The sequence below is a fragment of the Mandrillus leucophaeus genome, unplaced genomic scaffold (assembly GCF_000951045.1).
Source record: "Mandrillus leucophaeus isolate KB7577 unplaced genomic scaffold, Mleu.le_1.0 Scaffold383, whole genome shotgun sequence".
NCBI lineage: Eukaryota > Metazoa > Chordata > Mammalia > Primates > Cercopithecidae > Mandrillus > Mandrillus leucophaeus.
This window is the reverse complement of record NW_012104065.1, coordinates 2,348,867-2,366,855: the sequence shown is the minus strand read 5'-3', so window position 1 is coordinate 2,366,855 and position 17,989 is coordinate 2,348,867. Positions and strand designations below refer to the sequence as shown.

Sequence of the window (17,989 nt, the reverse complement as noted above, 5' to 3'; positions counted from 1 at the left end):
CATCTTTTGATATGTATACATATGAGTGATAATTTGCAAATTACATACATGGACAAATTAAAAGAATATTTAAATATAAACAAACTGTGATATTGTCTGCCCCCAGGCAGCCCAGTGTGGCTCTGTGAAACAACCAGAGCTGTTAATTGTTCATACTGTTTACTGACCAGGAGAGGCCTTTTCTCTGGGCAAGTTGTTTGTGTATTGCTCGAATGTAAGCCCGATACAACAGAGATTTTTGTGTTTACTACTTCATCCCCAAGATCAAAACATCTTGGCACATACCAATAAATATGTAATCAACATAAATGTCTGTGAATGTTTTCTTCATCTTTTTGCAGCAAACACCGTCTACAAGATTTGCGTCAAACAACGTGAGAACTTGAAATATGTCTCCATTCTTTTTCCTTAGTACTCTCGTTCATTCACTTACAGTAAAGCACTTACTATATACGTTTTCATTTTGTTTTGTTTGACTCCTCCTTTGTGTCAGCCTCTCCCTTTTGTCTCACACATACACACCACTCACACATTTATGAGCTCTTTAATGGCAATGGTCATGGCTTTGTCATTTGTACTCTAGTGCCAGAAAAGTGAATGACATTTAGTGAATGCTCAGCATTACTGTTTACTGATTAAATAGATTGTTGCATTACTGATGGAGGTAAATAAAAGAGCCAGTCAAAACGACACAACTGGTCAGATACTGATACATGTTCATTTATTGCTGATTGTGTGTAGATAAAAATATAACTGGTAAGTTATGGTACCTACTTGGCTCTAAAGAATGTATTCCTGCTCATTTGGATTCTGAGTTCTGAAAGTATTGTGTATTATGACCAATTGTGTAGGCTTCAAGGTCAATTTAATATTAGAAGACAGGTTAATGTAATTGATAAAATTCACAATATTAAAAGATTAAAGAAGAAAATCATATCAAAGGATGTGTAAAAAGTTTTTGATAGAATTCAGCATCCTTTCACTTACAAGAACTCTTAGACACTAAAAATAGAAGGGAGTTTTTTAACCTGACAATCTGAAACCCCACACCTAATGGTGAAACACAGAAAGCATTCTGTATTAGGTACAAGACAGATGATTGCTACTGCCTGTTCTATACAGCATTGCACTCGATGTTCAGGAAACTTAAAAATGCATAAATGTTCCAAAGAAAGTTGTAAATCTGTGATTAGAAATTGTTTTAGAGGTTATATATAAAGAAAAGAGGCAAGGTGCAGTGGCTCATGCCTGTAATTCCAGTTCGCAGTACTTTGGGAGGCTGAGTTGGGAGGATCACTCCAGTCTAGGAATTCAAGACCCACCTGGGCAACAGAATGAGACCCAGACTCCACAAAAAAATTAAATTAGCCTAGCATGGTGGTACACACCTGTGATCCCAGCTACACGGGACACTGAGGCAGGAGGATCACTTGAGCACAGAAGTTTGTGGCTGCAATAAGCCCTATTTCTGCTACTGCACTTCAGCCTGGACGATGAGGTAAGAACGTGTCTCAAAAGAAAAAAAAACTAATACAAATTACTGGAATTAATGAGAGAATTTAGAAAGGTTACTGGAGTTGGTTTTTTCTTTTTTTTAAAAGAGATAAGGTCTCACTATGTTACCCAGGCTAGAGTGCAATGGCTACATTACTGGGTTTTTTTTTTTTTTTTGGTGTGTGTGTGTGTGTGTAATGAAGACATCACATTTCTATATGTTAGCAACAACAGAAAATGTAATTTTAAAGTATACCATATTAAATGGCATCAAGAGTTATAAAGTACATTGGAATAAACAAAGTGTACTCCCCAGCAAAAGACAACTGGCACACTGAAATATAGAAGTTGAGGGCAACGTAATGAAGGGATCAGTTACAGAAGTGTGGCCAGGATCAAAAGTAACCAACAAGAAGAAAATGGGGCACTAACCGTAGATCTGAACGAGAAACTGAAAGGGAGCAGTTATCTGAAGCTGATTTCATTGAGAAAGGTATGGCTGCAGCAGAAGGCTCTGGGCGAGAGGTGGAATAATCAGTAGAGGAACACAACTGCTCCCAATTATCATCAGCCCAGCCATGGGGAAGAAGTGGGGAAATGGATATCTACTTTTAGATCTTCTGCCCATGCTTCCCATTGGTCAAACCCAGTCAGAGCCCAGAAGACAAGGGAGCCCTTTAATGGGGTCCATAAATGTCAACCTTCTAGGACTTAAAACATAGTACGAAAGGGAGAAAAGGGGATCTCATTAAATAAAGGGATACCCAACATGATGTTCAATATTATTTAATGCCTCTCAGCAAAATGTATCACTGTCTATTAAAGGCGTTAAATAATATTAAATGGAAAATGGATATATTGTATTCGTGGGTTGGCAGGTTCAATTTTGGGAAAATATCAGTGCTCCCCTGTTATGGGCTGAATTGGGTTTCCCTCCTCCAAATTCCTATGTTAAATAATGTCCTAATCCTCTCTATCTCAGAATGTGACCGTATTTGGATAAGGAAGGTAAAATTAGGTCATATTGAGAGGTGATAACGTGCTAGCAGCCCTCACTCTCGGTGCCTCCTCGGCCTCAGCGTCCACTCTGGCAGCACTTGAGGAGCCCTTCATCCTGCCACTGCACTGTGGGAGCCCCTCTCTAGGCTGGCCCAGGCTGGAACCCGCTCCCTCTGCTTGTGGGAAGGTGTGGAGGGAGAGGCCCAGGCAGGAACCGGGGCTGCACGCTGTGCTCACGGGCCAGCACAAGTTCCAGGGGCTGCAGTCTTGGCCGGCCCGCACTCGGAGCAGCGCGCCAGTGCCCCCGGCCCAGGGCAGTGAGGGGCTTAGCACCCGGGCCAGTAGCTGTGGAGAGTGCACTGGGTCCCCCAGCACTGCCGGCTTGCCTGCACCATGCTCTGAAACTCACTGGGGCTCAGCTGCCTCCCCACAGGGTGGGGCTCGGGACCTGCAGCCCTCCATGCCCGAGCCCCCCAGGGTGGGCTCCCGCACAGCCTGAGCCTCACCAGGTGCCGCCCCCTGCTCCATGGCACCCGGTCCCATCGACCGCCCAAGGGCTGAGGAGTGTAGGGGCACAGCACAGGACTGGCGGGTAACTCTGCCTGCGGCCCTGGTACAGGATCCACTATGTGAAGCCAACTGGGCTTCTGAGTCTAGTGGGGACTTGGAGAACCTTTATGTCTAACTAGGGGATTGTAAATACACCAATGAGCACCCTGTGTCTAGCTCAAGGTTTATAAATACACCAATCAGTACTCGGTATCTAGCTAATCTAGTGGGAGCTTGGAGAATTTTTCTAACACTCTGTGTCTTGCTAAAGGATTGTAAACGCTCCAATCAGCACTATGTCTAGCTCAGGGATTGTAAATGCCAACATCAGCAACCTGTGTATAGCTCAAGGTTTGTAAATACACCAATCAGTACTCCTGTATCTAGCTAATCTAGTGGGGACTTGGAGAACTTTTCTGTCTAGCACTTTGTGTCTAGCTAGAGGATTGTAAACACACCAATCAGCACTCTGTATCTAGCTCAGGGATTGTAAACACACCAATCAGCACTCTGTCAAAACAGACCAATCAGCTGTCTGTAAAATGGACCAATCAGCTCTCTGTAAAATAGACCAATCAACTCTCTGGAAAATGGACCAATCAGCAGAATGTGGGTGGGGTCAGATAAGGGAATAAAAGCAGGCTGCCTGAGCCAGCTGTGGCAACCTGCTAGTGTCCCTTTCCACATTGTGGATGGTTTGTTCTTTTGCTGTTTACAATAAATCTTGCTGCTCCTCACTCTTCTGGGTCCATGCCCCCTTTATGAACTGTAACACTCACTGCGAAGGTCTGCAGCTTCACTCCTGTAGCCAGCGAGACCACAAAGCCACCGGGAAGAAGAAACAACTCCAGATGCGCCACCTTTAAGAACTGTAACATTCACTGCAAAGGTCTGCAGCTTCACTCTTGAAGTCAGCGAGACCACGAACCCACCAAAAGGAAGAAACTGCGGACACATCTGAACATCTGAAGGAATAAACTCCGGACACACCATCTTTAAGAACTGTAACACTCACCATGAGGGTCTGGGGCTTCATTCTTGAAGGCAGCAAACCAAGAACCCACCAATTCCAGACACAATATGGGTGGACCCTAATCCAGTGCAACAGTTGTCTTTATTGAGAAGAGGAGATGAGGACACAGACAACACAAAGGAATGACCAGATGAGGACAGAGTGAGAAGGTAGCCATCTGCAAGTCACGGGGAGAGGCCTCAGAAGAAAGGAAACTTAGAGACCTTAATCTTGGACTTCTAGATTCTAGAACTGTGAGAAAATAAATTTCCATTGTTTAAGCCACCAACATCTGTTATGGCAGACCTAGAAAATAAATACATCTCCAAAATGATTTACAGATTCAATACAATCACAAACAGAAGTTCCAATTTTTTTTGGAGCGGGGGCAATGACCTTTTTAAGATTATTATTTTTATTTTTCCATAAGTTATTGGGGTACAGGTAGTATTTGGTTACATGAGTAAATTCTTTAGTGGAGATTTGTGAGACTTTGGTGCACATATCACCCTAGCAGTATACACTGCACCATATTTGTAGTCTTTTAATACTTCTCTGGCTTCCCACTTCTCCCTCCAAGTCCCCAAAATCCATTGTATCATTCTTATGCCTTTGCATCCTCATAGCTTAGCTCCCACTTATTAGTGAGAACATACGATGTTTTGTTTTCTGCTGAGACCAGCTCGGTCGGGGAGACCCTAACCGGGTGGTGCTAGAGGAATTAAAGACACACACACAGACATGTAGAGGTGTGAACTGGGGAATCGGGTCTCACAGTCTTCAGAGTTGAGAGCCGTGAACAGAGATTTACTCACATATTTATTAACAGCAAACCAGTCATTAGCATTTTTTCTATAGATATTAAATTAACTAAAAGTATCCCTTATAGGAAACAAAGGGATGGGCCGAATAGATTAGGCTAGTTAACTGCAGCAGGAACATGCCCTTAAGGCATAAATCGCTCATGCTATTGTTTGTGGCTTAAGAATGCCTTTAAGCGGTTTTCCGCCCTGGATGGGCCAGGTGTTCCTTGCCCTCATTCCCATAAACCCACAACTTTCCAGCTTGGGCGTTAGGGCCATTATGGACATGTCATAGTGCTGCAGAGATTTTGTTCATGGCCAGTTTTGGGGCCAGTTTATGGCCAGATTTTGAGGGGCTTGCTCCCAACATGTGTCCCTTCTTTGATTTGCAAAGAGATAAAAGCAAGGGCAGCTTTGTCACGGTGAGCTACTTCTCGCAGGAGTCGGGATCTGCATCTGCAGACTATACAAAGACAACATAGATTAAAGCACAATCATCATTGCAATCACAGAGCTTCCAAGTGTTTTAATCCATTTAAATGGGTTACTAGCTGCTAATTTGTCTGCAGCTCCTTTAAGCACTCTAGTTGCTGGCATTAAGGTAAGGTGTGCCTGGGATCCTTTAAATATTTGTTCTTTTAATTTTGCTATATCTAAAGACTAGTTTGTAGAGTGTTCTTCCAGATGCTTTTTTATTATTTCCCAAATTTTTATCTTTTTAAGAGCATTAGTAGTTTCTACAAATCCTTATGTTTAGCTCCTAGAGCGGGCCATATCATTTGAGGTTGATGTGCCACTATATCGCCATGGTTCCAGATAATAGAAACTTTTGCCGTGCTTATCATTTCTACCATCTGACTGTTTTGTTCAGATTATCTGAACATAGTGTGGCTGTGGCATGCAGACTGAGAGGTGCAATTCAAGCTAAACATCCCCTTAGGGGACTAATCAATAATGATTCCATAGGAATTGTTGTGCAGCACCTCTGCCTGTTCTGCAGTGCAATCTTCCTAAACAAGTACATTCATTTTTCTAATTGGATCCAATCCTGTTTACAAACAGGTTTTTGAGGGTTGTATGCTTCAATTATAGGAGCAGATTATTATGGTAAATACTGAGATCAGAAAGCATGTGTAACTGTGTCATAGAGTGATTGCATCCAGGCATTATTACAAGCCCTTATTGAAGGAATACTCAGGGCAGTGGTGATAACCGCTATCATAGCTACCATTAAATTATTCATTGTGACTGGTTGTCCTGCTTTCCTCAGGTTTTCTTCTGCCATGTGTGACAGCTTCTTGATCTGTCCCCAGGTGGGTGGCTGTGTTCAACAGGTGTTGCTCATGACAGTTGGGGTCGTCCTCAGCATCAGCCTTGACATGGCTGCAGCTGCAGGGTCCTCAGCATCCTCCCAGAATCTCCTCATCAGCATCGGTCTCATGGTAAGCTTTCGGGTGTCTTGGTGGTATCCAAATTGGCTGTTGATTTTGGCCTGGAGAAATACAAGCATAACCTCTATCCCAAATTATTACTTTACCTATTTCCCAACTTTTTGCTATCAGATCTTTTCACCAAATGATGCTAGATTCAATTGTGTATGGGCTGTCCTGTAATCCCTATTTCTCCTCCTTTTTTGTTTTTGTCATCAGTTGTTCTTCTGTATGAAATCGTAACTGAGCATTTTCAAGTAGCTGTGTAGAATGAACCACGTATGAAGAATCAGAAATCACATTAATAGGCATATCAAAAGCAGTCAATACGTCAATTACAGCTACAAGATCCGCTTTTGAGCTGAAGTATAGAACGTCTGGAAAACTTTACTTTTTGAGCCAAAATAAGAAGCTTTGCCATTACTAGACGCATCTGTAAAAACATTCTCAGCACCTTCAATTGCTTTAAATTTAGGTATTTTAGGGAGAACCCAATTAGTTAATTTCAAAAACTGGAACAGCTTCATTTTAGGAAAATGATTATCGAGAATACCCACACAGTCAGCTAAATGGGTTTGCCAAGTAAGACTATTTATAAAAGCTTGCTGTATTTGTGCCTTCATGAGAGGGACAATAATTTTTCCAGGATCATATCCATGTAATTTAACAATCCGAGTTCTCACAATCCTTATCATAGTAGCGATTTGATCTAAATAAGGAGTTAGAGTCCATGAATTAGTATGTGGAAGAAAAAGCCACTCTACTAAGTCCTGTTCTTGGACAATAACACCAGTAGGTGAATGCTGAGTTGAAAAAATTAGCAAATGTAGAGTCTTCTCTGGATCTATTCTATTTATCAGAGCTTTATGGACTTCTTTTCAATCAGTTTTAACTCTGCCTCAGCCTCTTTTGTTAATTGCTGAGGGCTAGTCAGACTAGGATTTCCTCCAAGGATAGAAAACTGATTACTCATGGGATAGGTAGGAATGCCTAGAGCAGGCTGTATCCAATTAATATCCCCTAGTAAATTTTGAAAATCATTTAATGATTTTAATTTATCCCTATGTATGGTTACTTTCTGTGGCACAATGGTAGTGTCATTTACTAAGGTCCCCAAGTAGGAGTAAGGAGTAGTAGTCTGAATTTTGTCAGGAGCTATAATTAAAGCAGCGTGAGAAATTGAATTTTGCAAGTGATCATAACATTGGAGTAATATTTCTCAAGTGGGGGCAGCACAAAGTATATCATCCATATAGTGAATAATGTAAACTGTGAAAATTTTTCTGAGTAGGTTCAATTGCTTACTCCACATGCATCTGGCAAATAGTCGGATTGTTTAACATGCCCTGTGGCAGCACTCCAGTGATAACGTTTAGCAGGCTGCAGGTTGTTTACTGCAGGAATTGTAAATGCAAACCTTTCACAGTCTTGCTCAGCGAAAGGGGTAGTAAAGAAAGTCTTTTACATCTATGACTATTAAAGGCCAATTTTTTGGAATTATAGCAGGAGAAGGCAGTCCTGGTTGTAATGCTGCCATAGGTTGTATAACTGAAATGATGACTCTTAAGTCAGTTGACATTCTCCATTTACCTGATTTTTTCTTAATTACAATAACTGGAGAATTCCAAGGAGAAAATGTTGGAGCTACGTGCCCATTTTCTAATTGTTCAGTAACTAATGTCTCTAAAGCCTCCAGTTTGTCTTTACTTAATGGCCATTGTTCTATCCAAATTGGCTTATCTGTTAACCATTTTAAAGGTATAGGTTCTGGAGGCTTAATAATGGCTGCCATCAAAAATTTTTTTCTAATCTTTGGCAGAAGCTTTGTTTTTCCACTTGTGGAATTAGAACTTGTGTTCCCCATTGTTGTCATTAATCTCTACCCCATAAATTTATAGGTGCAGAAGTTATAATTGGTTGAATAGTCCCAGGTTGTCCATCGGGCCCCTCACCATGCAAAATATAACTACCTTGATATACTTCAGCAGCTTTACCAACTCCAGCTATGGTAAATTGAGCGGGTTGAATTGGCCACGTGGATGGTCAGTGCTATAGAGAAATGATTGAAATGTCCGCTCCTGTATCTACCAAACCTTTAAATTTCTTTCCTTGAATAGTTATTTCACAAGTATGACGTTTATCAGAAATTTGATTCACCCAATAAGCTGCTTTGCCTTGTTTATTTGTGTTTCCAAATCCTCCTGTTCGTTTAATTTCACTTTTTCCCATTCCCACATACAGCACAATCAGGAGCTGTGCTATGCACTCTCCTGGCTCTGCTTTCCAGGGAACAGAAGTAGATATAACAATGTGAATTTCCCCATTATAATCTGAATCAATGACTCCTATATGTATTTGTACACCTTTTAAACTTACACTAGACCTTCCTAAAAGTAATCCTATTGTCCCTGCTGGCAAGGGTCCACAGACTCCTGTTGGGACCTTTTGTGGGGGTTCCCCAGGCAGAAGTCTCACAGCTTTTGTGCAGCATAAATCTACTGTGGCGCTCCTGGCTATGGCGAGGGACAGACATTGTACAGGGGTGAGGGAATGGCTTGAGCTGGATATGCCCTGGTTTAAAACGGGGCCCGGGATGGGCGCTTCATGGCGTTTCCCAAAATTGGGTTCCCATCTTTATCAAACTTATAGTGACACTGACTAACCCATTGTTTTCCTTTGTTACATTTTGGACATATTTCAGGCTCAACAGTTTTCTTTTTTCCCCTATCTGGCAGCCTGACTGGCTGATTTTTTCTACATTCTTTTTCAGTATGACCATGCTTCCCACAGTTAAAACAAGCTCCAGGAAATGGAGTATTTCCTTTATCCACTGGCAGTCCTGCCATTGCCTGTGCCAACAAGGGAGCTTTATGCAGATTACCTCCGATACCATCACAGGCCTTGATATAATCGACTAAATGTGCTTTCCCTCTGATAGATGGCAGAGCAGCCTGGCAATCAGGATTAGCATTGTTGAAAGCTAGTAACTGCAACACTATATCCTGAGCAGCCAAATCTGCAGTCATCTTTTTAAGAGACTCCTGTAACCGAGCTATAAAATCAACATATGGTTCTCTGGGTCCCTGTTTTATAGCACTAAAGGAAGGGCATTGTTCTCCACCAGAAGTGATTCTTTTCCCAAGCTCTAATGCACACTCCTCTAAGCTGTTCTATGGCATCATCCTGCATGACCAGTTGTGCATCTAAACCAGCCCAGCCGCCAACCCCCAAAAGTTGGTCTGCAGTTATATTAATTTGAGGTTGGGCCTGGGCATTGTGAGCAGCCTGAATGGAAGCTTCATGTGCCCACCAAGTTTTAAATTGTAAGAACTGAGCAGGAGTTAGACAAGCTCCAGTAAGAGCATCCCAGTCAGTAGGAATCATCCAACTGGAAACAGTAACATTCTTTAACAGTCCCATTACAAAAGGAGAACCTAGTCCATACTGATTTATTGCTTATTTTAATTCTTTGAGTAATTTAAAAGGAAAAGGCTCAAATGTAGCTGTAATATTTCCCTGTTGATCTGGGGGGTGTATTCTAACAGGGGACTGCCAAGCCTCTAGATCACCCTCTCATCTAGCTTGCTGAATTCCTGCCTGAATAGAACTAAGAGCCATCGCTCGAGGCACTGCAGGAACAGTCACTGGGGCAACTACTTTTCGCCCAGTGTCCTCTGGAGAAGAAAGATCTGGGGGGTCATTTTCTTCAAAATAATAAGGAGGGGGTGCAGAAGGGTAGGGATGAACCTCTCCTTCTTTTGCCGGTTTAGCTTTAGTTGGCAAATAAACATGTTCTGTAACCTCTTCTGTCACTTCGCTATACTCTTATTCCTCCTTGTCATCAGTGTGAAAAAGTTCCAAGGTGGAACGAACCAGACCCCAAACTTGCCCCATTGTTACCCTGACACTTCTGAGCTTCCCTTCTTACTCACCATGGGGATTGCTTTAAGAGTACTTGGGTGTCCTCCAGCTAGTTTTCGGTTCCAACCGTCACTCTGGCAACCCTTCGACCTGGGTTCGAGCCCCCATGAATGGACGCCACTTGCCGAGACCAGCTCGGTCAGGGAGACCCTAACCCAGTGGCGCTAGAGGAATTAAAGACACACACAGAGAAATATAGAGGTGTGAAGTGGGGAATCGGGTCTCACAGCCTTCAGAGCTGAGAGCCCTGAACAGAGATTTACCTGCATATTTATTAACAGCAAACCAGTCATTAGCATTGTTTCTATAGATATTAAATTAACAAAAAGTATCCCTTATGGGAAAGAAGGGATCCGAATTAAATGAATAGATTGGGCTAGTTAACTGCAGCAGGAACATGCTGTTAAGGCATAAATCGCTCATGCTATTGTTTGTGGCTTAAGAATGCCTTTAAGTGGTTTGCCGCCCTGGGTGGGCCAGGTTTTCCTTGCCCTCATTCCTATAAACCCACAACCTTCCAGCTTGGGCGTTAGGGCCTTTATGGACATGTTGTAGTGCTGCAGAAATTTTGTTCATGGTCAGTTTTGGGGCCAGTTTATGGCCGGATTTTGGGGGGCTTGCTCCCGACAGTTTTCCATTCCTGAGTTACTTCACTTAGAATAATAGTCTCTGATCTCATCCAGGTCACTGCAAATGCTGTTAATGTATTTCTTTTTATGGCTGTGTAGTATTCCATCATTATATATATATCTCTCTCACAGTTTATCCACTTGTTGATCGATGTGCATTTCGGTTGGTTTCACTATTTTGCAATTGAGCTGCTATAAACATGCATGTGCAAGTATCTTTTTTGAATAATGACTTCTTTTCCTCTGGGTAAATACCTAGTAGTGGGACTCCTGGATCCAATGGTAGTTCTACTTTTAGTTATTTAAGGAATCTCCCACACTGTTTTCCATAGTGGTTGTACTAGTTTTCATTCCCACCAGCAGTGTAGAAGTACTTCCTGTTGACTGCATCCATGCCAACATCTACTGTTTTTTGATATTTTGATTATGGCCATTCTTGTAGGAGTAAGGTGGTATCGAATTGTAGTTTTGATTGCATTTCCCTGATCATTAGTAGTGTTGAGCATTTTTTCATATGTTTGTTGGCCATTTGTATATCTTCTTTTGAGAATTGTCTATTCATATCATTAGTCTGCTTTTTGATGGGATTGTTTTTTTCTTACTGATTTGTTTGAGTTCGTTGTAGACTCTGAATATTAGTCCTTTGTCACATGTATAGATTTTGAAGATTTTCTCTCACTCTGTGGGTTGTCTGTTTACTCTGCTGACTGTTCCTTTTGCCATGCAAAAGCTCTTTAGTTTAATTAGGTCCCAGCTATTTATCTTCCTTTTTATTGCATTTGCTTTTGGGTTCTTGGTCATGAAATCCTTGCGTAAGCCAACATCTATAAGGGTTTTTCCAATGTTATCTTCTAGAATTTTATAGTTTCAGGTCTTAGATTTAAGTACTGAATCCATCTTGTGTTAATTTTTATATGAGGTGAGAGATGAGGATCCAGTTTCATTCTCCTACATGTGGCTTGCCAATTATCCCACCACTATTTGTTGAAAAGGGTGTCTTTCCCCACTTTATGTTTTTGTTTGCTTTGTCGAAGATCAATTGGCTCTAAGTATTTGGGTTTATTTCTGGGTTCTCTATTCTGTTCTATTGGTCTATGTGCCTATTTTTATACTAGTTCCATGCTGTTTTGGTGACTATGACCTTATAATATAGTTTGAAATCAGGTAGTGTGATGCCTCCAGATTCATTCTTTTTACTTAGTCTTGCTTTGGGTATGCAGGCTCTTTTTTGGTTGCATATGAATTTTAGAGTTGTTTCTAATTCTGTGACAAATGATGGTGGTATTTTGATGGGGACTGAGTTACATTTATAGATTGGTTTTGGCAGTATGGTCATTTTCACAATATTGTTTCTACCCATCCATGAGCATGGGATGTGTTTCCATTTGTTTGTGTCACCTATGATTTATTTCAGCAGTGTTTGGTAGTTTTCCTTGTAGAGGTCTTTTGACTCCTTTGTTAGGTATATTCCTAAGTATTTTATTTATTTATTTATTTTTTACAGCTATTGTCAAAGGGGTTGAGTTCTTGTTTTGATTCTCCACTTGGTGGCTGTTGGTGTATAGAAGAGCTACTGATTTGTGTACATTAACCTTGTATCTGGAAACTTTGCTGAATTCTTTGATCAGTTCTAGGTTCTTTCTGGAGGAGTTCTTAGGGTTTTCAAGGTAAATGATCATATCATTAGCAAACAGGGATAGTTTGACTTCCTCTTTACAGATTTGGATGCCCTTTATTTCTTTCTCTTGTCTGATTGCTTTGGCTAGGACTTCAGTACTATGTTGAAGAGGAGTGGTGACAGTGGGCATCCTTGTCTTGTTCCAGTTCTTACAGGAATACTTTCAACTTTTCCTCAATCAGTATTATGTTGGCTGTGGTTTGTCATAGATGGCTTTTATGACATTAAGGTATATTGCTGAGAATTTTAATCATAAAAGGATGCTGGATTTTGTCAAATGCTATTTCTGCATCTATTGAGATGACCATGTGGTTTTTGTTTTTAATTCTGTTTATGTGGTGTATCACATATTTGTTTGTCTGAAAACGACTGTATCTTTCCTTCGTATATGATGCTTATTTTTGCTGGATACAAAATTCTTGCCTGATAATTGTTTTGTTTGAGGAGGCTGAAGACAGGGCCCCACCCTTCTAGTTTGCAGGGTTTCTGCTGAGAAATCTGCTGTTAATATGAAAGGTTTTCCTTTATAGGTTGCCTGGTGCTTCTGTCTCACAGCTCTTAAAATTCTTTCATTTGTTTTAACTTTGCATAGCCTGATGGCAGTGTGCCTAGGCAAAGATCTACTTTGTGATGCATTTCCCAGGTGTTTTTTATGCTTCTTGTATTTGAATGTCTAGGTCTCTACCAAGGCTGGGGAAGCTTTCCTTGATTATTCCCCCACATATGTTTTCCAAGCTTTTAGAAGTCTCTTATTCCTTAGGAACACTGATTATTCTTAGGTTTGTTCATTTACTATAACCCCAGACTTCTTGGAGGCTTTGTTCATATTTTCTTATTCTTTTTCCTTTGTCTTTGTTGGATTGGGTTAATTCAAAAACCTTGTCTTCAAGCTCTGAATTTCTGTTTTCTACTTACTCAATTCTATTGCTGAGACTTTCCAGAGAATTTTGCATTTCTAAAAGTGTGTCCAAAGTTTCCTGAATTTTTTTTTGTTTCTTTCTTTAAGCTGTTTCCTTGAATATTTCTCCCTTTACTTCTTGTATTATTTTTTTTTTATTTCCTTGCCTTGGGCTTCTCCTTTCTGTGGTCCCTCCCTGATTGGCTTAATAACCAATCTCGCGAATTCTTTTTCAGGTAAATCAGGGATTTCTTATTGGTTTGGATCTATTGCTAGTGAACTAGTGTGATTTTTGGGGGGTGTTGCAGAGCCTTGTTTTGTCATATTACCTGGGTTGGTTTTTTGGTTCCTTCTCATTTAGGTAGGGTCTGTCAGAGGGAAGGTCTAGGGCTGAAGGTTGTTGTTCAGATTCTGTTGTCCCATGGGGTATTCCCTTGGTTTAGTACTCTCCCCCTTTTCCTATGGATGTGGCTTCTGTGACCCCAACTGCAGTGACTATTGTCTGTCTTTTGGGTCTAGCTACCCAGCAAGTCTATCCAGCTCTGGGCTGGTACTGGGGGTTGTCTGCACAGAGTCCTGTGATGTGAACCATCTATGGGTCTCTCAGCCGTGGATACCAGTGCCTGTTCTGGTGGAGGTGGTGGAGGGTGCAGTGGACTCCCTGAGGGTCCTTAGCTTTGGTGGTTTTATGCTCTATTTTTGTGCTGATTGGCCTCCTGTCAGGAGGTGGCCCTTTCCAGAAAGCATCAGCTAGAGTAGTGTGGAGAGGGACCCACAATGGGCAGGACCCTAGAACTCCCAAGGTTATATGCCCTTTGTCTTCCACTACCTGGGTGGATAGGGAAGGACCATCAGGTGGCGGTGGGGCTAGGTGTGTCTGAGCTCAGACTCTCCTTGGGGGCAGGCCTTGCTGCGTCTGCTGTGGAGGATGGGGGTGAGATTCCCAGGTCACTGGAGTTGTGTACCTAGGAGGGTTACGGCTTCCTCTGCCGAGTCATGCAGGTTGTCAGGGAAGTGGGGGAAAGCTGGCAGTGACAGGCCTCGCCCAGCTCCCACGCAAAGCAAAAGGCAGTCTCACTTCCACCATGTCCCCGCAACAGCCCCAAGTCTGTTTCCAGGTGGAGGGTGAGACGAGCTTGAAAACTTGGCTGATGCTATCCACCTCCTAGCTGCAAAAGAAAAGAGCTTTAGTTCTTCCTGGACCTGTGAAGTCTGCAAGCAAGATTTGCACCCTCCCCCAAGTTCTGGCCACGAGGCTTCTCGCCCTGTTCAAATTGTTACAAAGTTTCAGCTAGAGAATCCCTTCTCTCTGTGGAGTTTTACCCGCTGCTCCTCTGCCCACTCTTCCAGTGGATCCCTGTGGTGCCAGGCAGGAATGAGCTGCTAGGGGACCAAGTGAGCGCCCAGGGCCTTTCTGCTGCTTCCTCTGCCTCTGTATTTCACTCAGCTCTCTAACTTGACTCAGCTTCAGGTAAAGTCAGAAACTTCTCCGGCAAACAGACTTTCAGCTTCTCCAGTGGGGGTGTGTGTTTGGGAGAGGAGGATCTCCCTTTCCCACTTTCACAGTTTGGGCACTCACAGTATTTGAGGGTCTCCCAGGTCCTGCAGGAGCATTCTGCTTCCTTCAGAGGGTCTGTGGGTCCTCTTGGGATTGCTGGTTTGTTGTTGCAATTGATCTGGAGCTAAAATTAACAACGCAAGCCTCCAAATGCTGCTCTATCTGGAGCTGCTATCTAGTCCTACCTCCCGTCTGCCATGATCCCAGGAGCGCTCCCAACTTTTTGGATTTAATCCTCCAATTGTTTTTACATAAAACTTTTCATGCTGATGTTAATAGTTACATAGAAAATAAAAAGGCCAAGAATAGTTAAGACACTCCAGAAAAAGAAAAACAAGGGGAAATAACTTCTCCAACTAGATATCAAGCATAATTTCAAGTTATAATAGACATTTTGGCAATGGCATAGGGATAAACAAATAGAAAAAGGGTAGAGAATAAGTAGTCCATGTATATAGAAATCTTGCCACACGTGATTGCTCACACTTTTAATCCCAGCACTTTGGGAGGCCAAGGCAGGTGGATCACTTGAGGTCAGGAGTTTGAGACCAGCCTGGCCAACATGGTGAAACCCTGTGTCTACTAAAAATACAAAAATTAGCTGGGTGTGGTGGCTCGTGCCTGTAATCCCAGCTACTCAGGAGGCTGAGGCAGGAGAATCACTTGAACCCAGGAGGCAGAGGTTGCAGTGAGCTGAGATCACGCCACTGCACTCCAGCTTGGGCAACAGAGCAAGACTCCATCAAAAAAAAAAAAAAAATCCAATTAATGGTAAAGCAGTACTGTGATAACTGGGTAAAAAATAACTTCATTAAATTTGGACAAAAAATATTATTCATTTGAAAATGACTGAAATTTGATGCCTATCTCAAATCATACACATTAGACAAAATATAAAATATTTCATAGTTTGACAATCAAATGTATAAAATATGTAGAAGATGACAAAGGAGAATGTCTTTATGACCTTCAAGTAAATAAACAGTTTATATAGTAAAGCTCAAAGTGTGCAAACCATCAAATAATTGATACATGCCTATAGCAAAGTTAAGAAATTCTATTGCAATATCACAGAGTTGAAATAGCATGTCAGAGCAGAAAAAAATATTTACAACACATATAGTTGACAACACACTAATACAAGAGTATATAAAGAACGCCGACTAAGCATTAAGTCAGGCGACCCAGTGGAAAAATAGGGGGAAATGCTCAGACTCAGCAGTAATCAGAACAATACAAATTAAAATTCCCATAAAATACCATTTTATGTTGGCCATTGGTAGAAATTCATTTGTTGGTGTTGGCAAGGATGTAAAGCAAGGGTGTGATAAGACTGTAAATTATAAGAGATGAGATTTTGCCATGTTTACCAGGCTTGTTTTAGAAAATAATTTGGTAATACTAATGATGTTGAAATTGTACATATCCCATAACACATCAATTTCACATCTGCATATATAACCTACAGAAACATTTCCACATGATACACGGATCCATGTAAAAGAATATTCATGGCCAGGATTGTTTGGAATAGCCAAAAATTAAAAGAGAAATATCCATCCATAATAGAGTAGAATATAAACTATGGTATATCCATACCACAAAATGTTACACAGAAGTGAAAATGAACGACATGGTTGAATCTCAGAAATATGTTGTAAATACATACAGATAATTTCATTTCCATAAGGTTAAACTATGCAAAACAAACCGTATATTGTTGAGGGATACAAACGTGGCAATATGCTTTTCTTTATAGAAAAGCACATACTAATGAATAGGACTGATGATCGATGGACAGGAAATGGGATAGGTACATGGAACTTCAAATTTTATAATACTTTTTTTCTAAAAGTGAATAGTGGGTACTCAGGTGTTTGTTACAATGTCTTTGTTATATCTTACATGTACATTTTTATAAATATCTTGTGGTATTTATTTAATGTTTGCTGTATGCAGAATTCTAAAAAGGCCCTCAAGATTCCAACCCTGTGGTGTACTTGCCCTGTACAACCTATTCCCTTTGAGTATGGGCCGAGGTTGTGTATGATGTGGGCAGTAGTTGCTGCTTTGATTAGGTTACATTATTTAGTGAAGATGTGGGGAAAGTCAGTCTTGTGAGCCTCATGTAAGACTCCATTTCAGCTGACCAAAAAGAGAAATTCTTATGTTGGCCATGAAGAAGCAAACTGCCAACAGAATGACACCAACAGAATGAAGCTAGAAATCAGTGGCAGAAGGAAAACAACAACAACAAAAAAATCACAAATTTCTGGAAATTAAACAACATACTTTTTTTTTTTTTCAAGATGGAGTCTTGCTCTGTTGCCCAGGCTGGAGTGCAGTGGCGTGATCTCGGCTCACTGCAACCTCCGCCTCCTGGGTTTAAGCAATTCTCCTGCCTCAGCCTCCCGAGTAGCTGGGATTACAGGCACCTGCCACCACGCCCAGCTAATTTTTGTATTTTTAGTAAAGACAGGGTTTCACTATGTCGGCCAGGCTGGTCTGAATTCCTGACCTCATGATCCGCCCAACTCACCCTCCCAAAGTGCTGGGATTACAGGCATGAGCCACTGTGCCTGGCTACAACACACTTTTAAATAACCAATAGATCAAAGAAGAAATAACAATGGAAATTAGAAAATACTTAGAGACAAATGAAAACAAGAACAGAACATACCAAAACTTATGGGACACGGTGAAAACAGTACTAAAGGAAAAATTAATAGCTATAAATTCTTGCATTAAAAAGAAGAATGATCTCAAATAAACAATCTATCTTTTACAACTCAAGGAATTAGAAAAAAAGAACAAACCTAAACCTAGCAGAGGGAGGAAATAATATAAAGATTAGAGATAAATGAAATAAAGAATACAAAAATAATAGAGAAAAACAATGAACATAAAGTTGGTTTTTTGAAAAGATTAACAAAACTGAAAAACCTTCAGCTAGATGGACTAAAATAAAATACAGAAGACTAAAACTACTAAAATCAGAAATGAAAGTGTGGACAGATC

The 17,989-nt window shown here is 41.2% G+C and overlaps 1 protein-coding gene across 1 annotated transcript in view; it reads left to right on the top strand.

The window, feature by feature from the left end:
* Positions 1-339: 339 nt before the first annotated feature.
* The window catches only part of EPS8 (epidermal growth factor receptor pathway substrate 8), a 286,550-nt gene continuing 268,900 nt past the window's right edge, over positions 340-17,989 (top strand). Inside the window, exon 1 of the mRNA XM_011990822.1 lies at positions 340-434. Coding sequence (XP_011846212.1) covers positions 390-434 — 45 coding nt within the window. The 5' untranslated portion in view covers positions 340-389. The remainder of the gene's footprint in view (positions 435-17,989) is intronic.